Here is a 25,694-nt window from a genome sequence, read left to right on the forward strand (position 1 = left end):
TTATTGTTAACATCAGAATAACATAGAAGCTATTTTAAAATGATCTATGACAAATTTAATTTCACGCGGGTGAAGCCGTGGGCAAAAGCTAGTTCATCTATATACGAGCTCGGAAGGTAAATATTGTAACGTATGGGGGTAACTGCGAGTTTCCTTTTATAAATCAACCAACCAATAACAATAGTTCTTCGGTTCCATTTTGATATCGAAATAGAAACGTTAAGTCCCGGCTCTATAAGTACCAAGAAAATTCTAGACGATTTACATTTTATAAAACTTTGGCTCAGCAAATTAAGTATTTCCATACATTTAACAGTATCCGGCAAACATTGAAATGCATTACTCCATTTGCATTACCATTATAGCTCTGACCCAGTTGATTTTATTCTCCCAATCCCCAATTTAACTTGGTGAAAAAATTCTTTCCATCGCTTAGGGCGGTTTCAATTTCAACGTGGGCAGCAATGTTGTTAGGGCAAATATTGGTTTGTGCGAATGTTTGCCGAGCGACGTTGGCCCAACGGGACAAGAGGCGTAATAATAATATGACGATCTATTATTATCGTTTAATAGTTGACTTAATAGTTGTGTTTTAAATGTATATGTTGTAGTAATTTGAAATTGGCGCGTTCTTGCTACGTAATGACAGATGACAGGTCGTTGACTATGATTTTCTTGTCTGCGCCATCACTGCTGTAATGTGCATTGTTCTGTTTAATAAAACTCAAGTAATTAATTATAAAGTCGTTTAATAACAACAGGNTTTCTGACATAAGTTTCTATGGTATGGGAGCTTCATTTTCAGACCACTGTGCGGCGCAGGCGAGAGCCGTCCCCGCTCCCTCGTCCCGCCCCTCGGTCGCCCAATTCACCCCGCGCTGACTGGGGCCGGCGCGTGAGCAATGCCGCGGCGGCGTTTGTAAACAGTAGTGTCGGTATTATGAAAGAAGCCGACAAATAGGCCTCATTGCTTTGCCGCGCCGCTTGTCACGTGCCAGCGCAGGCGAGAGCCGTCCCCGCTCCCTCGCCCCACCCCTCGATCGCCCTCTTCACCCCGCGCCCGCCGGGACCGGCGTGTGAGCATTACCAGAGTAAATACAAATGAGTAGGTCATCTTCATAGAAACGCCCGAGCGCGGTTTGTATGTAAGCGCGCCAATACGTAGCGTTGATTGATTAGCGGTGAGTTGCCCCGACAGGGGGCTTACCTCCTACTAGGTGGACCGACGATCTGGTAAAGGTCGCGGGAAGAGCCTGGATGCGGGCAGCGCAGGACCGTTCATTGTGGAAAACCTTGGGGGATGCCTTTGTCCAGCAGTGGACGTCATTTGGCTGAAACGAACGAACGAACGAGTTGCCCCGAATTTTGTCAGTGTGCGTGCGCGCCGCATACGTATGAAGATGACCTACTCATTTGTATTTACTATGGTAAAACCTAGGCGGCGTTTGTAAACGGTTGTGTCGGTATTATCAAAGAATCCGACAAACAGACCGCGATGCTTTTTCAATGCCGCTTACACGTGCCGGCAGAGGCGAGAGCCATCCCCACTCTTCTCTTTTTTCTCTTTTCTTTCTCTTTCACTCTTACTCCGCCCCAATGGGAGGGACTACGGGAGCGACGTTTTTTCAGTTCGCAGTCATTTTTTGCAGTGTTTGTGTCTATTTTATGCGCGCAAAAAATGCCGTATCGATACTCAGCCCAGGAGTACCTGGACATGTATGATTGTTACCGCGACGCTGGACAAGTACTACAGCGCGCGAGGGCGCTTTACGCCGAAAGGCATGGGCGCGATGTCCATATTCGCACCATACTTGGCGCAGTTCAGCGCTTCAGGGAGAGTGGCAGCTTCCGCCCTCATCCCGAAGCGGGGAGGCCACGACTTCCAGCGCGCTTCGAGGATGAAGTTTTAAACTTCTTTCATGAACATCCATTGGCGAGCACCGCAGACGCAGCCCGTGTGTTTGGCGTTAGCCGACAGTACGTGTGGCGGTTTCTACGCAGCGAAGGGCTCCATCCTTACCATTTTACGCGGGTGCAGGAGTTGTTACCGCAGGACTTCGCGCCAAGGATGGAGTTCTGCCGCTGGCTACTTCGAAACGCCACAAAGAATATTCTGTGGACGGACGAGTGCACGTTCGCGCGTGAGGGACTTTTTAACATACATAATGCATATTATTGGTGCGAGTACAACCCGCGCGTGATTCGACCGGACCACTTCCAACACAGATTTAGTTTAAATGTGTGGGGAGGGTTGTTGAACGGTCACTTGTTGGGGCCCGTTTTTTTGGAACGCCTAAATGCGGATACGTACCTGCAGTTCCTTCAGCATGACCTTCCTGGGCTGTTGTTGGACGTGCCTGTCGGGAGCCGCCGTTACCTGTACTTTCAGCAAGACGGTGCTCCCGCACACTTCAGCCTGCGGGTGCGCCGCGCCTATTTACACGAGGCGTTTCAAGGGCGGTGGATCGGTCGCGGTAGCGTTATTCGCTGGCCGCCGCGGTCCCCTGACTTGACGCCCATGGACTTCCACGTGTGGGGTAGGGCCAAAGACCTGGTGTATGGCAATGACGGTCATACAATTGGCAGTGTAAGTGAATTACGTGAGCGCATAATAATTGCATTTGACACAATGCGGAGTGAACATGAAGTGCTGTTGACAGTCCGCAGGCATGGCCTCGCTCGTGCAAGACAATGTGTACGTGAACAAGGACGTCACGTCCAGCATTTAATGTAAATAATTGTGTTCAGTGTAAATAGGGAATAGGGTGTGTACAGCAGTGTAAATAAGTGAACTTGTAAATAACAACTGTAAACTTGTAAATAGAAACTGTAAATAACAATGAAATGACTTTTAAACACGCCAAGTTAATGCAAATAATTAGTTTATTTTAATGTTTAACTAAATTATTTACTTAATAATTCAATACTTGAAAATTATGAGAAAACACTAATTATTTGTTATAACTTGCCAGTCCAAAGCCTGAAAAAGTGTGATGGAAAGTCATAATTTGATATGAAAACAGTAAACTACCTACAATGAATTTTGTTTAATCATAATACCTGCCATACCATTAGAGCGAAGCGAAGTAGTAACTATGACCCCCCCGTTTATTTTCATTTTCATTTCACTCGTAGAATTTGTGTAAGTCGTCGGTAAGTTACGTAACACGTCGTAATTGATAATTTCGGGTCGTAAGCGCTGGGCGATGCGCAGCCGCGGCGGTCAATGAACGTATGAATGAAATGAGTAAAGAGTGCGGAAACATTGAAATCAGAAAGAGAGAGAGGCAGTGAGTAAAGACAGGATGGTTGCAGAAATAATATTTTTTTTTGTTAGGAAAAGTAAAAACAAAAACTAGCCTGAATTTTTTTTTTAAAAACACTTGGGTCTTATTTGTATGATGTTTTTAGATGTGTTGGTAAAATTTGATCAGTACAAAAAATGACACCTTATATATTCCTTTAAGTATGGGCTTTGTCTAAACGATATTCCTTTATGAATTTTTTTTAGGCGTAATCCATGTTGAATACATGTCTTTAAATGAACGTAGTGGATAGTATAGTTATATTTATTGTACAAATTTGGCGTAAGTTTTACATTTCTGGCACCGGGTGGAGTAAAGTTTTCTGCACAAAATGGAAGATCATTATGTAAATCATGCAAATTCTCAGGATATTCCAAATCAACTTCGAGAATATATCCATAATCATTGTCATTAGGAATACTTGTTATGTTGAGTTGTTCACATTCCTTTTCATTAATAAGTTTAAAATCCGCATAAGGTAGATAACTGCACATTGCAAAGCCGTATAAATTATTACAATCTACATACATCAGATATCTGTTTGGTTGAGAGGGATCATAATCATGCTGATAGTGATTATTTGATTTAGCATACCTTTTTGAACATAAGCAAATGCCTCCACGAATTCCCTGTTGTATCATTCGTATCATTTCTAAATCTGAAAGCAGCTCCAATTTTACTTTTGTCTTTAATAACATGGCGTCAAAGCTAAGACTTGGTGCTGTGAGATAAAATGCAGGATCTAAATCATAATTGATTTTACATGTTTTACGAAACTTTTCAAAAATATCGCTTAATATCAAAACATCACTCTTTACATACAAATCCGTATATTCTCCGAGATTATTTNTATCCTTCCGTTTGGCCAAATTACTTTTCGCCAAATTTCACTTCGCAAACAACTTATCGCCAAAGTTTCATTTCCCAAATGAACTTTTAGCAACTGTACTTTTCGCAACTAATTCATTTGGTCAAATTATCATTTGGCAAAATTTTACTTGGCAAATGTTTATATAGCAAATGTTTTATTTTGCCAAATATTATATCCCAAATTCTTTGTTTGGTCAAATTGACACTTCACATACTTACCCACCGTTACCCACAAATCAAAGCATAAGGCACATGATCATTGTTTTCACAAGAATTTTATGTAAAATAAAGAGATTGCAGACAATAGTATGGTTGCAAAAAGTAGGTATTGCAGAAAATAGTAGGTTAGGTTAGAACAGTGACCCTTAATGTGCCCTTAATGCGCGAAGGCGAGCGAAGCGTGCCGCGGCAGCGGCCGCCGAGCGCTAGAATCACCTCTATTGTTAATGAATCATTTGGAAATTTTGATAAAAAGAATGAAATAAGAAAATTAATTTAGATATATTAACTACCCACTAAATAAAATAATAACCACAAGCTAATTTGTATCCATTCTATGCACCAATCAAATTATTTTGTAAATAGTTTATCGTGAAATATTTTTGCCAAATGAAACATTTGGCAAAACATACTTTGCCAAACAATAATTTGCTAAACAATAATATGCCAAAAATGACATTTGCGAATTAAAAGTTTGCAATAAGTTGTTTTGCCAAATGAAAATTTGCTAAATAAAAATTTGCGAAACGTTGTTTGCGATGTGATAATTTGGGAAACGTTTTTTGGCCAAACATTAGTAATCCGGAACGGCTGTCTGAGAGTCCGGCTGAGCCACGACGAGCCGTTATGGGCCGGTATTAAAAAAATATTTAAGGATAGTAGGAGGTTATTTAATAATATAGAACCAACATTTTATGCAGATAAAAAAAAGTAGATTTAATTTTATTTTCTGTTTAGCTAAGTTAGTTAGCATATGATTTCAAATGCATTTGTTTATTGATGAATAATAATTTGTCTAAATAAAGTATTTTTAATTATAGTTCTTACTATTACATCTATCCTAAAATCTTAAAATGACAAATTTTAAAACGATCTTCTGCTCAGTAGGTATGTCAGAAATCCATACTCAGAAAAGCATTTCCAGGGCACTTGCGCAGTAATATCCATAAGAATAATACTGTAATGTATTATGATGTTGGAGTTGAGATAGTTAATTCGGCTTTTAAAGGCCGCATTGTATCATATCGCATCAGTGCCGAACGCGAGCGTGCGCCTAATGGTGAAGAGTTGGCAATAACGTCACCATTGCACTTCATGCATTCTATTTCGTCTAGACTGCGCAAAGTACTTGATTCCGCTATTGCTTCCCACATCAGTGTGAAAGTAAACTTTGAATAATTGTTTGTTAAAGTTATTTTGCCCAGAGATGATTCAATGGAAATCAAATCATTTGCAACAGAAAATAAATCAAATCAAATCAAATCAAATCATTTATTTCGCTTGAAAGTGGTACATGTAAGTGATGGTAAAGTAGATTTGAGTAGTATCACACATTTCGCCAGAGTATGGCATGCAAAAATATAAAATTTAAACAATGTCATTTTAGGTAATTATNCCTAAAAATCAAAAATAAAATAACATCGTTTCTATAGCAAGTTCCAAGAAAAAGGAAGTGGTTGGTCCCTTTTAGATATGCTTTATATTGAAACTAATATTAACAAATATTCACCATTAGGTGGTTCTAGTTATATAGATTTGCCAAAAAAAATCAAAGTTAAAAAAGCTTGTTTAAATGTTAGAAACAGTGATGAATACTGTTTTGCCTGGACGGTAATGAGCGCTTTATATCCTGATGTAAAAAAATCCTAACCGAGTATCATCATATCCATTAGGGTGGTCCTTATTCCTATGAANGTTAAAAAAGCTTGTTTAAATGTTAGAAACAGTGATGAATACTGTGCAGTGAATAGTTTTGCCTGGACGGTAATGAGCGCTTTATATCCTGATGTAAAAAATCCTAACCAAGTATCATCATATCCATACTTCACTGATGTCTTGAATGTTGATAATATGCATTTTCCAGTTTCATTAAAAGATATTAAAACTTTTGAAATAAATAATAATGATATCAGCATCAATGTGTATGGGATAGACGAGAAACAAAATATTATCGGTCCGTTNCGAAATAAATAATAATGATATCAGCATCAATGTGTATGGGATAGACGAGAAACAAAATATTATCGGTCCGTTATATAAAACGTTATTACGAAAAAAACACCATGTTAATATGCTTCTGTTAGAAAAGGACTCCAAATACCATTATCTGGGGGCACGGCAGTGCCCCCGCCAAGTCGAGCGCGAAGCAAACACTGCCGTACCATCCTTTACTGGAACCATTTCGCCGCATTTTCAGGCCCCTATTTGAGAACCTCTGGATAAGACCAGAACGCAGAAATTTTCGTCATCTAGTAAGCTATAATCACATACTTAAAATCCAAAATTTCAAGTCTGTAGGTCATTTAGTTCCGAAGTTATGCAAAAGCAAAGTTTCGTATTTACGACACTCACTCACTGATGATCATCAAAATAGAACTAGTACTTCCCATNAAAAAAACACCATGTTAATATGCTTCTGTTAGAAAAGGACTCCAAATCCCATTATTGTCTTATAAAGGATTTAACAAAGTTGGTTCGAAATCAAGTTACGAAGCATCATGGGAAATTACATTTTTGTGACGAATGTTTGTTATTTTTTAAATCAAAACGAGATCATGATGACCATGTGTGTGGTGGAGTGGTCACGTTATTGCCTGAAAGTGGTACTACGATGCAATTTAAAAATTATCATTGCATGCAGGATGTGCCATTCATCATCTACGCAGACTTTGAGACCATATTAGAGCCTTGCTCCGAAAGTACAGGCGCATACACTGCGAAGATACAAAAACATGTGCCAGCAGCGTTTGCTTATTACATTGTTTGTAATTATGATAATTCGCGTAACCATCTGGTAACGTATCGAGGAACCGACTGTGCTACTGTATTTGTTAAAAGGTTACAAAAAGATACAAAAAGAATTTACAAACTTATTCAATCTGCGTCTGAAAGTCCTGTTCCTATTATGTATAATGAGGAGGATCAAACTTTGAAAGAGCTGAGAACTGTTATTTGTGCTCTCATTGATGATAAAGTACGGGATCATTGTCACTTTACCGGTAAATATCGCGGTGCTGCTCATTCGTCCTGTAATCTTAAATTTAGGATTCCTAAATTTATNCAATTTTCGACTTCGACCGAGTTGTGCTTAAGTGGTGGGGGCGTTTTTCGGATTATTATGAGAAAAAAAATATTTAATTTTTATATTTTTTTTCTTACACATGGAGCTACTCATACCCTTCATACTATATTAGTAAAACAAAGGGAGGTATACTAAACACAATGCATATTTTTATTTATTAATTTCTGACATTAAGTTTCTATGGTATGGGAGCTTCATTTTCAGACCACCGTGCGCCGGCACGTGTACAAGCGGCACGGCAAAGCATTGCGGCTTTCTTTGATAATACCGACTTTTCTACGGCAAAAATGCCCGGCGGCATGTGTTGATCGGCAAAAGCCGGCGGGATTTGCCGCCGGCACTGTGTATAGGACATTTATGTTATTACGGTGCTGTGAGAATCAAAATCTAAATACCTAATTAAGCGTATTTGATTAATGTAATAGTGGGAGACTTTCCCAACGTACCGAAGCGAAGCTTCTGCGTAAAACTAAAAAAATTAAAAAACAGATAGAAACTAAAATTTACTATCTACGATTTCGTAATGCCTGTGCAATTTAATTAGCGTAATAATAAAAATGAATAGCCTACCTATCTAATCTAGTACTGATTCGCTTCGCTTTAGTAGAAACGTACCATAATATCGAATAAGAGTAGGTAGGTACTAGGTATTGTGAATAAAACTCGCTGATAAATTGATCTGATTTTATTTATTTAAATTATGATACCTATTTCATGTCATTTTTTCAAGCTGTAGGCTGACAAGATAATTAATAGTAGAAGTTAGGTATTAAGTAAAAATGTAAGGAAATAAGCTAATTTGAACAAGATTTAGCTTATTTACAAATTTTACTTATTCACATTTTACCTATTTATGAATCTTGTTATTTAAAGTTCCTACACTTGTTGTTCATTAGACACCACGTCGGTGTATTCACACAAATCGCGCACTAAACAAGCACTTATCTGTCCAAATCACATTGTATCCGCAATAATATCCATCGATAGAACTCGGTCGTGGCCCTCTGGCAACAAGCCTTTAGCGCTCGTAACTAGGTAACGCCAGCACAGCTGTGGCGGTGATTGAAATCCAGCGCTTCGTCCTCGAAGCGCACGGGATCTCGTCAAGTCAGGATTCGGCTGGCCCCTGCTGCGCTCCCTGAAGCGCTGCGCGGCTCCAAACAAGCATAGTGTAAAGGTTTTCAACTCGTCAATGTTTCTCGTCGGACAATTATTGTGTCCGAAACATAATTTCACCTGCGTTGTGTTATCAGATGGCCATTCATCTACTTCTGTGATGAGTACCTCCTACACATTACTTAGACGGACTTGTGGACGGACTGCAATGAGTAATGAGTTGTGTTGTTGCGCTGATCCCGCTCACTGCGGGGCGAGGGGAGCGCGGGCATCAGAGCAGGGCAGAGATATGTCCGTCCGGCTCGCGCGCAGCACGTATCAATGAAAAAATGGTCGTTGCCCTCGGCCGACTACTACGATCGTGCGTAAACGAGTATTCACCGCGCTCAAAGGATGATTTATTTTTAATTTTTTTTTAAACGTTCTTTGTCGTTTTTCTCGAAAACTAGCCTGAATTTTTTTTTTAAACTTTTAGGACTTAATTGTATGATTTTATTAGATGTGTTGGTAAAATTTGATCAGTACAAAAAATAACACCTTATATAGATTTAAATACTCAGTTGCGACAAAATTCAAATTCGTTATTTGAGCAAGACTTTTTCAAATTGCTTAACAACAGCATTTTTGGAAAAACATTAGAAGACACTGAACGAAGAGTAGATGTAAAACTTGTTAGCACGTGGCAGGACGAGCGGAACAAAACCAAGAAATGTTTTACCGCTGAACAATTGATATCACGTCCTAATTTTCATAGTGTGTCAATATTTGATGAAAATTGAATGTCTAAATATCTAAAATCTGATCTCTGAGATATGCAAAAGTTTGAGTGGGCAGCGCTTTAGTCAAAATGTCTGCTAATTGACAATTGCTTGGAACATAATTAATTTTAACTAAACCCAGTTCAACTTTTTCCCTTATAAGGTAATACTTAACATCTATATGTTTCGTACGCTTGTNTTTGAATTACTTTGATACTAGCAATTATGTATCGAACAATTGTTTTGATATCATGCCTAAAAATAAAAAAGTTCCTGGATTATTCAAAGATGAATTAGGGGGCAAAATATTACTTGAGTTTGTAGGACTACGATCGAAATTATACAGTATTAGAACAAACAGTCATGAAGTAAAAAAAGCAAAAGGAGTAAAAAAAAATGTAACCAATAAACTGAAATTTTCTGATTACACCAATGTTTTATCAACCGGTATAGAGTTACGAGGTAAAAATATTCTTTTTAAAACAATAAAGCATCAAATTTTTACCACGGAGCAAAACAAAGTGGCTTTGTCCCGAAAGGATGACAAACGTTTTATTACGAAAGATAATACACTCAGCGGCACGGAATTTGGCCCAAGCCTAAACACCCAGATATGATAGGTGTTNAACAACAGTATATTTCTGGTAAAGTGCTAATAGGTATTATACATTTTTCTTTCTTTAACACGTTCATTTTTCAATAGTTATCTAGCTTTTGTTCAGTCGGCCGTTTGGTGTAGTGGTTCGAAACGGACAACTATTCCGGAGGTAGCGGGTTCGATTCCCGCACAATACAAACATTTGTGTGCATTAACATATTTGTTTGTATTGGACTGGGTGTTTTCTATGTATAATATGTATGTATTTACAAAAAAAAAAAGTATTTAAGTATGTTTATATCAATTGTCTAGTACCCATAGTACAACCTTTGCTTAGTTTGGGACTAGAAGCGCAGTGTAAAATGTCCAAGGATATTTATTATTATTTGTTTGCAGATTCAGTTAATTCGGTATTACCATGTATTACTTATCACCAATTTGGCAACTTATAATTATAATTTTGAAAATGCACTCTCTGAAATAATGTAAAGGCTCAGTTGATGTAATTAAACAATAATTCATAAATATGTGGGGGTGGGTAGCGCAGAATTTACTGCGCTTCGGCGGTACAAAATGTTGAAAACATTAGCACTGCCAATAATATTAATGAACTCGACTGTATATTTGTGTAGGTATCTACTTTAAAACTTTTGCGTCATGTTAAAACTATAGTCTTTTTCACGTAAGATGATCCGTATGACACTTCAAGGTTATCCATATTACGCATACTACATATGCAGAATATTTTTGAAAAAATATTTGTATTTTATTAGCAATATAATTAAAAAAAAACTACCTTGTCTTGAAATATGTAGTAAAATCTGAGTCTATTGATTATATTTTAATTAAATACGATGTAAAAATATTATTTATTTCATGTACGCAATTTGTGAAACGGAATAGATTTAGTGCTGGGGTATTTCTTGTATAATAAAATCGATTATTTCCGCGGTTCATTAATCGATTGCAGTGAATACTTAGTTATTAAAAATATCACAAAAATCAACTATATTTTTCGTTTATTGACTTTAATAAACGCATTAAAAATAAATTAATGGTTTTTAATTTAAAGAAACAGAACCAGTACTTTTTAGGAATCGTTTTTTTGAACATGAACCATGAAATTTGAATATTATCAATAAAAAATTGTTACAATAATATTTGTAATTGTAAAAAAACATGTTTTTTGTTAAATAACACCTATACAAAATATTTCTCTAAAAGTAGGTTTTACTAACTCTTCGAAAAAATTCGATAGATAAATCGCTATGGTTTAGTTATGTGACATCTCTAAATCTTTCAAACTCGAAACGTCATACGGATCATCTTAGGTGAAAAAGACTATAGGTCGATGTCACAATAGTTTGACCTTTCATTTGACTTATGATAAGCAACTGTAAACTTCTATACAGGTCTTATGAATTTTTAAGTGAGTCCATAAGACAGTTTGAGTATTCCCAAGACTATTTGAACGATTGGGGTATGGTAGAGACAGGTCGGTTTTTCCCAACTAACCTTACATACTTACTATTACTTACCTACCTAATATTTTATTAATTAGCTAAATAGCTGCCCCTGTGAACTTCGTACCATCTGTTTTTATCAGAAATAACGTAAGATTCAATGATGAAATAATTTTTTAATGATGAAGTAATTTCGGAGCCTATTCGATAAAAACAATCAATTAAATATATAAATATTTCCTCTATATAATATTAGTGTGTAGATAACTTTCCTGTTTAATGAAGTCTGATTTTCGACGATCACCTTTATGCAGAACGTAAATTGCTTTATTGGAATCAAATGCCTGAATCTTTTATTACCAGTCATCGTCATCACTACCCACCCAGCCTATGGCAGTCCATTTAGTAATAGACCCTCATACAAACCAATTTACCCTATCTCGCCTCTTCCAGTGGCCTTTCAAGATATTCAATTAGATCCAATTGCCATTTCGAGTACTCAAGGATTCCCAAACAGTATTTAACTAAATGCGCAAATCTCCTCACAAAGACTGGTCCTTACTCAATCCAATGATCGCCACTAATGCCGGGCCTTTGAGGCTATTAAACTAAACACAATGTGAACTAGCACGTGAACACCAAGCCACAGTGGAGCTAGGTACAGTAGGTTAAAACGTGCTAATTTAATATGCGGTCGATGCCAAAACAAGTATGCCTGCCCGTCCGTTATCTGCTGAGTCCATTTTTAACGATTATTAGTAATAATTGTTATTGCACAAATTACTAATAGTCCCGTTAGCCCCTCGTACTAAGCTAAATCTGCTTGGGTCACGAGTGAGCTCACCACAATAGTCGAGCGGCGGCGGGGACAGAACCCGCGTTCCCCGGATCACGAGTCGACCAGTCGGACCCCTTCACCGTTCGGCCATCGTGGCTTCGTGGTATTGCAATGGGTATCGCAATTGCATTGCAAAGTACCTAGGACTGCTCCGTCCACAAATTTTACTTATAAAAAATATTTCTTTCTTTCTATCGATATCTGCTCCCTAGACAAAGTCATTCGTGACAGATTTAACTCGTTTAGCGAGTAACGTGTTTTTTCGAATGTAATTTGCACCTGTACCTTTTTGTTCTCACAAAAAAGTATGTAGTAAATAATGAAGTAACTCGTCCTTTCTAGTACCTAGTAGCATAGATTTAGTTATTTGTCTTTCAAATATGACCTCAGTTGTACTTACGAAAATATAAGGATTTATCACACAAAGACGAAAATTCCATTAGATACTTATTTCGTGCTCCTTCGGAGAACTGAGTCTGCGACCTCTAACTTCATTTGTGGCGATCACTAACTCGGTACTCAGACCGGCATCGCCAATCCGATTGCAACAACTTTGCGAGAAATCCTATCGAGATAGAGGCTGAAACTTCTAGAGTGCTTATTTAGAATGTAGGTGTATAGCGACAGCTTAAATGTCATACCTAATGTAGTTGTGGTAGAAGACAAAATGGAAATAAATAAAAATGTAATTGATGTAGTATTTAATTCTACCATTATAACGTCTCTTTATTGTGTTAGATTTATATTAATGTTTTGAGTACAGTCAGCTACAAAATAGTTTCATGAAAAATATATTCCATCTTTTTTTAAAAGCATATTTTTTTTCAGCCAATATACCCACATTAAAACACATACCTATAATAAAACCCTAGAAATATACTTATAATAAGTTTTATTTTAGATAGTGCGGTTATTCATATTATTATAAGAGTTGTCAAAGTTTCAACTAACAGAACAACTAACTTAAACTAACCCAGTAGCCTACTTTGAATGTTTTTGATAGACAGGCAGAAATTCCAGTGCGAATGATACCGAAGATTATTATTTTATACTATGGAACCAATAATAGAAGTAATTTTAAATAGACTATTAAATAAAACATTGCGTTATTTAAAAAGATAATAAGTTTCACTTAAAATAATGTAGAAATTTTCGTAAAATTTTTTAAATTAATATTTTTTATAAGTGTGCATTAATTAATTTCGTTAATCTAGTTAAATAAATTGTTACTCTTCTTTTTTTATGAAGCAAATCAACTTTATGTTTTTCATTTGTCTTCTTCTTAAAACTTCAGATGTAACAACTCAAAAACAAAAGAAAACTAAATCCTAACCGAACGGACGCAGAAATAATTATTGTAGCTGGAATAAAACCTTAGCATTCCAGAAATCCCTTACGTTTCCATCCATTAAGTCTGGAACGAGTCAATCTCTTAGGATTAGGATGTCCATTTTTTGCTGAGAAACCGTCTTTTAATCTCTCATAATAGATACTCGTATATCTTCGGGGCTAAATTACGATAAGTGTTTGAATGAGTTTTTAAATTTTAGAAATATTACTGGTACAGGATTTAAAGGTATATTATGATGAATACAAGTAGGTACTTTTATTGAACGGTTCTTATAAATATAGTAGATTATTGATGATCTTCAATTATAATAATAATTATTTTGTATTTTCTTCTTAAAGATTCTCGGAACTGGTTGTTCCGGTATTGAAAGAAAACCTCACGGGTTTTTAAAGTAAATTAATGTACTGCTGATATTGAGAAGTATTATTTTTATTATTGTTTTAAGTTTTTTCATCTAAGTATATCTATAAAAGCGAAATAAACTGACTCACCCATCACGAAATCTCAGAAGCTACAAGTGCTAGAAGTCTCAAATGTTGTATGGGGGTTCTTTTTAGAACGTAGGTGCTCACTAAGACGGGATTTTGCAAAATTCAACCCCTAAGGGGGTAAAACGGGATCCACGCGTACGAAGTCGCGGGCGGCCGCTAGTTAATAAAAAGTAAATGCATAAGCAAACAGTAAGTAGGTAATTTAAATATGTACAGTCGACAGCACATCAACCTATACATTTTTGTTTCAAAATAGCCTGTATTACAACGAGATAAGACGCCGCTGTGTTTAGGTTGATGTGCTGTCGTTCGTACCTACTCGTAAAGTTAGTAAATTTGTTTTTACAGATAACATAAATACATGTAGGTATGGAAATTTATTCTACGCTGAAAAAACGTATTTTAGACTTAGGGCGCTTTTTGCTTGCCCCGGGTAAATATATATTATGTTTACACAATTTCGTATCCAAAGGGTTTTCGTAAGTGAAACTTACACGAGCAAAATCTCTGAAAAGAGAGCTCAGGCCTCTCTTCAAGTCTCCTCATTTTCTTAAGTCTTGTCCCATTTAAGCATTACTCAAAAACATGGCGATCGGGTTGAAATGGCCCAACCCTTTGGGCTAGGGGATGAATAGCCCCAAAATCGAACCTTCCGTGTACACGACAAACACGAATGCTTTTAACTGATTACCGATAATGTAACCGTTCGAAGTTTTGTAAACAAAATTATGTGCTGACAATAAACAACGGTGGTTGGCTCTTGGGTTGTATCAAATGACCAAAAATATAAAGTGATCACTTAAAAATTACTGAATATTTATAATGACTACTACAAAATGCTATTAAAGTCATCCAAAATTACCAGGACTCCATGTCGTTAGACAACTTAATGAATCATTCCCAAAATATAATTTTCGACTATCTAGACTCTAGATCAGTGGTTCTTAACCTTTAAGTCACGAGGGACCACTTTTTTTTTCAAAATCCTATGAAAGGGGAGGTCAATTTCTCGCCCACTGTACCCCGTTTGCGTTATGTTGACTCGACTCATCACGTCACATCACTTGTTTATTACGATGTCTTCGTGGACCACTTGGAATGCCTCCAGGGACCACCAGTGGTCCGCGGACCACCGGTTAAGAACCACTGCTGTAGATAAAGATTCTTATTAACACACTTAGCCTAGACGCAGACAATCGATTTTTCGTTGGCCGATAGTTTAGTCGGGCAGTTGATCAGTATGGAAGTGCGCACATTGATTTGGCAGATTTTTCATACAATTGAAAATCAGCGGGCACAACTATCGGCCAACTAAAATCGGTGGTCTGCGCCTAGTCTTAAGCTGAATTTCACCACCAAACTTTGACCGTGACTGTAACGATAACCGGTGATTTTTCTATGGAGTTTGATTTTTCTATGGAGTTTGATTTTTCTATGATGTTATCATAAAGTAAGATGGTGCAACCCAGTCTTAAAATTATATTGTAGACATATTACTACGTGTACTTATTGCTATTGCAACCTAGTGCCGTCCGCTGCTGGACGAAGGCTTTCCCAGAGGATTTCCACAATGGCCAGTCTTGCGCTGCCCGCATACAGGTGCTTCCCGAGACCTTCATAAGTTTTCTTATTGGTTAAAGAATTAAGCAATCCAACTTTTACATTTTACTTTCTATTCACTTATAATCTAATTTTCATATGGACGCCATTTTCCATCTTAAGCTTTCCATTGAATTACATCATTAAGCTCAAGAATAAGTATCAATTAAGCAGCAAAATGATAGGAATATTTAACAGCTCTTTGAAGACTTCAATTAATTAATAATTTGTGTAATTTTATATTTGCACGGTTTATTTTGAGATTCGTTAGGTTAATGATTTAATATTTTCCCAACAATATTCATATTAATAATTTGTGTAATTTTATATTTGCACGGTTTATTTTGAGATTCATTAGGTTAATGATTTAATATTTTACCAACAATATTCATATTCACAGAATAAAATATTTTTCTCACATCGTATTATCAGTCTACTCAATTAGGACTAAGTTGACATTTTAATGACAATATAGGTAATAGTTGTTACATTGTAAAGACGCGTATTTAATTAGGATTAAAATTCCAATTTTCTCATTTTTTTAACTTTGTGTCACTATCATCATCATAATAATATCGTCTATCCAATAACCAAGGTAGCAGGAGTAATAAAAAGGCCGAAAAGGCATGTCCAACCCGTCAGGACACCGCAGGGAGAGTAGGTCCAATTCATTTTTTATTGTCTTTACTTAGGACAACAAACAGTTACATTGAGGGCTTATGTGCTGAATTTTAATAACTTAAAAAAATAGTAAAAATGTAAACAGCACCATTGTCCACAGATATGATCAATAATAGTATAATGAATGCGGAGCTACATAATGCAACAAAATAAAATAAGGCTGATTTGCACCATCTTACTTCAACTTTGACAAACGTAAAAAAATTGTCAAAATCCATACAAAAACACTTGTTATTGCTATAGTTATGGTTAAAGTAAGGTGGTACAGCCTAAGTGAAAGTGTTGTTAGGGCTGTGGCAAAGCTATTGTCCATACAATAAAACGACACATAGGCTACAAAATGCAAAATGAATTTCACCTCTTTAGCGAAGGCACTCCTGCAGATCATAAAGATATTGATGATAAATCTTTTAAGCGAACTTTGGCATAACTTATTACTCATTAGGTATTTAATTACAGAACGTCGGTGCACCTGGCGGAGGTTTCTCGGTCCGAGAGGCACTCCTCAGCACTCCGCTGCTTCCACTGAGACGGAGCTTCCTCCCCTGGACACCAGGGATCTGTGGATCCAGGATTCCAGGTACAAAATTTAGTGGATGTTTAAAAAAACATATGCTCGTCTTTTTTTTCATGTAGTCATGGCAATGACATAATTAAGATGTATGTATAGATCTTTTAATCCACGAAGAGGCGACATTCTTCCGCCAATGTTTGTGTGCTATCGGTTACACGCTAAGTAGTACCATGAGTACACACGCACACTACAATAATGAAGCTCGGATTGCTCGGATCAAACTCCCCGCACCCCGCGCTTCTACCTTCCCACCAAAAATTGGTGGGGCGCGTCTTCGTGAAAGAAACGGTCTTTAACAATGGTAAATGTTAGCAGCAATTTAAAATATGAAGTTGCCTTAATCAAGAATAATTACTCATTTTATCTGTGGTTCATGATTAAGGTAACTTTTGTCGTAAAAAAAATGAAAAAAGAACATCGATATTCTTTTTTCAATTTTTCTCTGATACCTACTGAATATGCTGAGTTTGTGGAAATTGTGGTCCTTTACTCGTAAATAGATGTAGGTATTCGCTTCCGGATTGTCTGGAAGAGGTTGCTTTCTGAATATAAGACTGCCTGCATTATTGTTGTCTTTCCTATGATCTTCCTACCTTCCTTCCTTCCTAAAGCAATCTGTATGCTTTTATTGTGTCTAAAACATCAAAATAATAATGTTAAAATGTGCGTCTATTGTCATATAACGCTTTAGTAAATTAAAATATAGACTTATGTACTTGTTGTGCTTATAGTAGATTATGTAAAGTGTACGACGGAGTATCAACACCTATTTTGAACTAAGCAACTTTCGATTTTAATCCGAATGAATAAAATTCGAATTTCTTTGTTACTTTGATGTCAGAAATGGGTATTGATTCTTACGCTCTGAATTAAGAAATGACATATAATATTGTGTTTGAATCTAGTTTTTAGTATCGTTTCTGAATAAGGTCCAATTGTTGACATAGAAATATAATCAATTTTCTTTAAATGATAACTTTCCTCAGTCGGTTTTGAAACTTATGTAGTATAACCTTTTTTTAAGATTATTAGCAATTTGTATTGCACAAATTACTAATAGTCCTGTTAGCCCCTCGTGTTAAGCTAAATAAGCTTGTTCGAATCGGCCACTCCGACCACTTCACCGTTCGGCTATCGTGGCTATAAAACAAAGTTATGAAAATCGGAAGTTGCTTATGAAACAAAATTGTTCTTATGACTGATTCGCCACTATATGCTGCCGATTATACTGTAATACTTTGTTAACTTGATTATTAATATTCGTGTTACATGTATAATGCATTCAAAGTCAGTGGCGGCGTAGCATGGGTTGGCACCCAGGGCAGTCACCNATTTTGAGGTTACCTACCGATTCGAAGATTGAAAGACAATCGCACCCCCCGTATCATGACATAGACCGCAGATTTGCCATGCAGATGAGTCAGTGAGTACTAATCTGCGCGACTTGTGTCATCCCCTGATGCTTGGCACCCGGGGCGGACCGCCCCCACCGCCCCCCCCCCTTAGGCCGCTACTGTTCAAAGTAAATATGCATGTCTACCGCTTTTATGTAAAATTTATTTTCCAATTCACATAAATTGCCACGCTATCATCAACATGCAAAACTCGACCGTTAAATTACACACTGTATCAACTTTTGAACGTAAGTTATGGTCTAAAATGGCTACTATTGAAGTAATAAATCAGGGAATGCGGATAAACAACAGAACGACTAACAAAATGTACAAAACATACATAAAAAAGAAAAATAATTGGATAACAATGACATTTTACTATCGCACTCTTTACAATTGAAAATATAAATATAGATATTGTAAAAATGCGCTAAAATGCGCTAAGCAAAATGATAAATTAATTATTCCAAAAATGTTAATTTTACTTTGATAGTTCAGCGACATAGTGTGCCTTGGCCTTCGATTGAGAGATGTCACCATTTGCGTCGATCTTGTGTAGTATACGCTTCTTTCAGCTTGCGAAGCTATAAAAAAGCTAGAGCAATTTATTTCCTTACAAAAATAGTCCTTATTCAAGCTGCAATTAATCTCATATTTCCAAACCCAATTAATTTCAAGTGAGACTTATCGCGTGTACTTCTAACCCTCAAGATTTCAGGGCCCTTTTATGGAGAGTGACGTTAATTTGTCAAGGAAAACTGGAATTAATCTAAGTTTTTTCATTTCGCGAGGGCTCGTTAGACCGTTCGATTTATCAGCTAAACTTTTCATGAAGTCACGGGTTAGGGTTCCGTTAGTTACGATAATTAATTAAGTGTTGGAACTGGCTGAGAGTTAATCTTATGTTTTAGCTCTCAGAGCTCTTTCTCACGACAATCTATAATTGCTGGACTCCGCAAAACTTGACTGTCGTGTGAACACCCAAGTGTGTGAATAACAAAACACCAAATTCGAACTGATCGGTTTTTTGCGGGACACTGCAAACGGGATTAATAAGTCGGTTAAAAAGCGTTAGTTCTGTGGGAAAGAGACCTTAAACTGTACCTAAAACGGGATGGTTCTCGTTTATAGTGCTGCAACTTTTGTGTAATGTGTACCTACTCAAATGCCATGGACAGTTTATTATGATCTTATTAGAGTCTTATTAATCAGCTAGAATAAAGTAAGCAAATTTCAAGTAGAAAAAGGAAGATAAAATAATTTAAATCTTTCTTTCTTCTTCTTCTTTACTTTCTTTCTACCTAATCCGAAAACGTACATAAGCAGATAATGCATAATATTTTTTTCACTTACATCACAACATGTTAATTCCAAGTGGCAGGATGACATTGATAGAGTGCTTAGCAGTTTGCGAGTAATTTGCGAAACGGGGAGCATCTGCTGCCTGCATTTTAAACTAAAATGGTCTGCATACTCGTACACTGTTTCATGCACTTTATAATGTTACTAGTACAGAGTTGAGTGTAGCTAAAAATTAGAGGCATTAGCTATACTTGAAGCACTTTGGACTAGTTTCACTGGCTCTTGGTTCCAGGTATTAACTGACATTATGGCGCTAACAAACAAATATGCCAGAAATCAGAGACAGAAGTATCAAGAAAGAAGTTTATCTGATAGATAAGTTGTAGGGACTTTGTCAGTAAGTGGTGAATCTGACGCGTGGACTTCAAAATTCAATTCAAATTGTTCGCGCCCGGGCAACTGGCCTAGGAGCGGGCGACGCAGTGAAAGGTGCCGGGAGCGACGACGGCGGCGCGTGAAGGCGATCCCACACTTGGCCACCGAGCGGCGCGCACGACACTCATACTTACGCATAGCACATTCATTGTTTACCTATTGTTGTGGCTTCGTTTATTGAAATTATAATAACTTTAATACAGTCCACTCGCGTTATTATTCAAGACCTGAGGCTCAAACACAAATTAAAGTGAAAAAAAATATCTGTGTTTGGCTAAATTTAAAAAGACCAATTACATGCTTCAAGCTATTCAAGCTAGATTGAAGGTTCATATCTGATTAGTATTATTACTATTATTCTAGGAATCAGTCAAAACTCTAAATTGATAGTTTTTACTCCCAATATAGACCATAAAACAAAAATCTCTACTCTATTAAATAACGAACAAAAACTTAATTTTATCTTCTCATTCGTTACGGAACCCGACGTCACTAAGTTAAACGTTTTTCTCGGTTTTTTCTTCCCGAGTTGGGTTGATAATTAATACGGGCAAGAGTTGGCCCATTATTTTTAAAATAAAGGCTCGTCTTTCGTACTGTTAGGTAAAATATTGCGTTACCAAATCTTTAAATACTTAAACGAAAGAAAAACACGCCTGTAATGAGAGACGGCTGTAATATGATGAAGGAAGCCTAATTTCATTGCTCTAAAGAATTTATCGAGAAAATACAAAAATTAGAAGTTTATAAGGTTAATTTTCAAACGTTAAAATCATGAAAATTCTAAGAAATTAAGGCTCTAAGAGCTAGGTGTTTAAGGTTTGGCACTGTGTCTTAAAACATTTCTAAAACAAAAGGCAAAACAAAGATTCTATTAAAGATTTTTCAATTAGAGATTTTGAAAAGTATTGTGTTTCAACACAAAAGCACCAATTAAATTAAGCCCACTCTACACTACGCTGTATCAACTAATTACACACGCATGTCATGACGTCACGTTAGTCGTCGCGTCTGTCATTTGTTTCGTCGACTCGACACTACGTCAGATGCTATGAAAAGAACATGTCAGCGTTTCGCGTGAAGGTCTAGATTTCTAATTAACCAGGCTTTCATTATGATCTGTTGTTTTTCCCTTCAGGATTTTTTAAATGTAGCAAATAGGTTATGATAATGTTTGTTGAGGACAACGCAACGTTAATTTACATGAATAAAATGAAACCCGTGTCTCAAAAATGCATTCGAAATTTTCGTGCTCTCCTTTAGTTACTTAGATAAAATATGTAGGTATAGTTCTTGCAGCTCACGAAGGCGAGTGAGATTTACTTGTGTGTGTGTGCGTGTTTAAGCACATCTATCAAAACTTTTGGAAAACGAACAGTAGCGAGCCACCAGTCCACCACACATGTAAAGCTCACTCGCCTTCGTCAATGGCAACAACTACGTATACATAATAATAATTATGGTTTTAGTTCATTAACATTCTGCTATTAAAACAGCTTGTTATGACAAAAGTTTTGCATATATTGCACCCAAAATCTAGATTTATCACCGATCCTAGCGATTTTAATGAATTTGCATTTCGACGCACTATCATGTTGACGCACAACATGGTATTAGATATTCTAGCTCGGCTCATTCTAGCGCTAATCAGTTTTGTCAACACGAACGCAGTAAAACCGTATATCGCGTAGCCAGTAAATGCGCTTAAGTGTAATTTAAGCTCAAAAGTTCGTAAAAGTTAAAAAAAATAGTACATTTTTAAGTTGTAGTTTAAACCCTTCAAGTACCTTTATACCTACCTATCTTTTATAATGCGAACAGCTAGGGACTGGAATGCGCTGCCTGCTGCTGTATTTCCTGAACACTATAATCCGGGTCTTTTCAAGGCGAGAATGAATAGGCACTTACAGAGCAGATATTATTATGTACCATCCTAGACTGCATCTCACTTAACACCAGGTGCGATTGCGGTCAAATACCTGCCTTGTCTTGCATAAAAAAAACCTACCAGCGAATGGAGACACAATAAAAATCAATGTTACCAACCATTTAGGGTTTCACGAGTTAAAATAAATTTTTCGCAGTGAGATTTTTTGGTGTTACTCGTACTATAAAATTAGGTCTATTGGAGGTACGAGGTTTGGCATTTAGCTAACGCATGACATTAGATGCAGCTCATTCCAGCACTAATCAGTTTTGTCAACACCGACGCAGTAAAAGCGTGTATCGCGTATCCGAGGAACGAGAAAATGCGGTTAGTGTGATGTAGGCTTAATAGTTTGTGAAAGCTTTGGAGACTTGTTGTAATACGTTTTTAAGCGTTAAAAATACGTCTTAGTGAAAATAGAGAGCGATTATATTTTCATTGGTAACTGGAACTTTGCAAATGGATAGTACGTATAGAAAATGTAGGAGAAATTAAATTGATTAATTAAGTTTGAGTCACTAACGCCCGTATTCACAAACATTACTATGAGGTTTCACAGTGCGCGTGGACACACAAATCAATCACAGAGCCCTATTCAACGCTGTGCGCTCGATTTGCTGCTTCACTTAAGCAAGCATTATTTGTTAATACGGGCGTAAAATTAGTAATTCTTTTACTTTACGCAATAAAAATATTACAGTGTTTTAGTGTAAAGTCATTAAATATTAAACACAACGAGGGACAAATAATAAGTTTTAAAGCATTTTCGTAGTCACAAATCTATAGTTATTTCATCTAGAGAAGACATTATCGTCCCTCGCATGACTAACTATCCTATCTCAGTCTTTTGGCGATTTGAGTTAGGGCTACAATTTTTTTCCTGCTTCCATTGTCTACGATTTTCTCTAACTCACGTATCTGTATATACCTATTTTCCCTCCCACGAGGTCCGTAAAGTATAAACAGAATCTAAATTTGAAATGACCTAACTGAAAACCCGTGGTTTTGAGAAAGTGGCAATACTGAGATAAGAGAGTTTTTCATGTAAGGGACGTTATTAGGTACCGAGCTACCAACAAAGCTCTCTAACATTAACTAACTACGAATTCTCACAAGCTAATTTATTAAACTACAAATGTACCGTCAGTGGAGTTTCTGCGAACAGTTTTTAATTGACACAGAATCACAAACAGTCACGCCATTAGAGCATTACGAATTCAGCGAATAGTGAATGTTGGTATTTATTAATTCACGACTCTACTTGTACTTAGTGTGATTTGTGTAGAGTTCTCGCAGATTACAGGCGTTTATGATTACAGCTTCTTGATGATGATTCTTGACTTGACGACCTGTATTATGTTAAGGTTTGGCCAAACTAACGCGATCACTAAAACGATTGCTAAAATCAAGTGGCAGTGGGCGGGGCACATAGCTCGTAGAGACGATGGCCGTTGGGGCAGGAAAGTTCTCGAGTGGCGACCACGGGCTGGAAGACGTAGCGTGGGCAGGCCTCCTAATAGGTGGACCGACGATCTGGTAAAGGTCGCGGGAAGAGCCTGGATGCGGGCAGCGCAGGACCGTTCATTGTGGAAAACCTTGGGGGAGGCCTTTGTCCAGCAGTGGACGTCATTTGGCTGAAACGAACGAACGAACGAACGAACGCGATCACACGCGATCAGCCGGCGTGCAGCGATGGCGATCAATGCATTTAAGTCTGGTCGCCATCGCTGCACGCAGGCTGATCTCGTGTGATCGCGTTGGTTTGGCCGAACCTTTACGATTTTCGCTGAGCGGGCGCCTTTCCAGCATGGCTCAATAATGTTAACCTCTGTACATGTATGCACCTTTAGTAGCTTTCCGCCCGCGGCTTCGCCCGCGTTGAATTTTGTCTGTCACAGAAAAACAATATCGCGCGCGTATTTGCTCATCATTTAGACCTACCCTGGACTACGACAAACATTTTAAAACCAAAATCAGCTCAATCGGCCCAGCCGTTCTCGAGTTATAATCAGACTAACGAACATCAATTCATTTTTATTTTTATAGATTATATTCTTTTGTCGGCCGATAGTTTAATCGGGCTAGTATGAACAAGTATGAAAGTACACTACCTGATTGGGTATCGGGTTAACCCAACTATCGGCCGATAAAAAAAAGTCTGCTGGGCTAGGATTCTTAAGCCATGTATTCGTTAGGAAACATTTGTTGACAAACTGTTTATGACTAGTGTGAAACAGTTTTACCATAAACACAGGTTTCTGAAACTTGGCCGTCCACACTTGCTCTCCAATCATAGCGGGGAGAACGGCAACATGTATCATAAACAATGTTTCATCACCTATGTTTATGGACTTTTTATAAACTGGTTAAAGAGATGATGAAACATTGTTTATGGATAGTTTATAAACAGTGTTTATCAACAAATGTTGCCCAATGAATACATGGCTTTAGCTTCTGAAAATGTAGCGATGCATGTTTATGTTACAAATTGTTAGAACGATATGCACTACGTCTAACCTGAGAATGTTAGTTCGAAGAAGCTGTAGTATTGTTTTATTTACGAGTTTTCAAGGTTTCGGAGTAAATAAATGTTTTGATTTAATTTTGGATCGTTAACTTAAGTGGAAAGAAAATTTTATTTACCTTCGATTTATATGCCTCCTTGAATGCTGATTAACAGTCCATGTTATTGTGAACCTTAACTATCTGCTACTTTGTACATACAATATTTCTCGAAGCAGGATCAGATGTAGAGCGTGTAGTACACGAACTAAAGTAAAAAAACATACTATACATACATGTATAATGTATACAGGGTGTTAGGTAAATGGGTATATGAGCCGACACTAGCCCATGTTAATATTATGGTCATATAAATGGTATGGTGAAGCAGAAATTTGATATCATCATCTAAATTTTTTTAATTTTCATACAAATCGAATTTTATACAATTTATTTTGTATGAAAAAAAAATGTTTAGTAAATAATTATAAATTAATCGTTAATTTGGTAATTTGTTTCATCATATTATCTAATACATGTTTGTGCTTACGTATTTAATAATAATTGTGTAACCTAAATGTGTAAATGTTCTTGTAATGAGGGTTTTCGCGATTGAAAAATCCGCCAGATGGCAATACGTAGACGGGAATTCCAAATGCTGCATGATTAGGGGATTTTGACATATCTGTCAATGTCATGTCAAAAATAACCAATCATGCAGCATTTGGACCTCGCGTCTACGTATTGCCATCTGGCGGATTTTTCAATCGCGAAAACCCTCATTGTTTTAACATTATGTTTGTTTGTAATAAGACTTCGATGTGCCAAACTGTGTTGTTTCAAATGTCCATTGGCACGAGAGAGAACTATTTCTGTGTTTCTGAAACGTTCTAGACGAATGTGAAACGTAAATAGTCAATCACTTTAGTTATCACTTGCTTTTGAAGCATTTTAAATAAAGCATACTTGTTTATGAATTGGAATTCGAATTCTTTTCCTTGAGTTAATTATACAGGGCGGAAAGGATAACTTAATTAGCTGTAGTAAATGTATGGAAGCTGGGAACATTGAATTTTCAGATAGATCCAGATTATTCTGTAACCTGTTATTTACACCGTTTGATAGAGTTCATGAAGCGCTTTCAGGATCAGTACCTAACCAGTTTTTAGATATCTTTAGAAATAATCCA

At 36.9% G+C, this 25,694-nt stretch overlaps 1 protein-coding gene across 3 annotated transcripts in view; it reads left to right on the forward strand.

Moving 5' to 3' along the window:
* LOC114351035 (5-hydroxytryptamine receptor-like) overlaps positions 1-25,694 on the forward strand; it is a 32,225-nt gene that overhangs the window by 3,257 nt on the left and 3,274 nt on the right. For all 3 annotated transcript variants that reach the window (XM_028302070.1, XM_028302073.1, XM_028302071.1), the window contains exon 2: positions 16,831-16,951. In XM_028302070.1, the coding sequence (XP_028157871.1) occupies positions 16,831-16,951 (121 nt within the window). The remainder of the gene's footprint in view (positions 1-16,830; positions 16,952-25,694) is intronic.

This window comes from Ostrinia furnacalis, unplaced genomic scaffold (genome assembly GCF_004193835.3).
Source record: "Ostrinia furnacalis isolate ACB-3 unplaced genomic scaffold, ASM419383v2 OfSCF1067, whole genome shotgun sequence".
Lineage (NCBI taxonomy): Eukaryota > Metazoa > Arthropoda > Insecta > Lepidoptera > Crambidae > Ostrinia > Ostrinia furnacalis.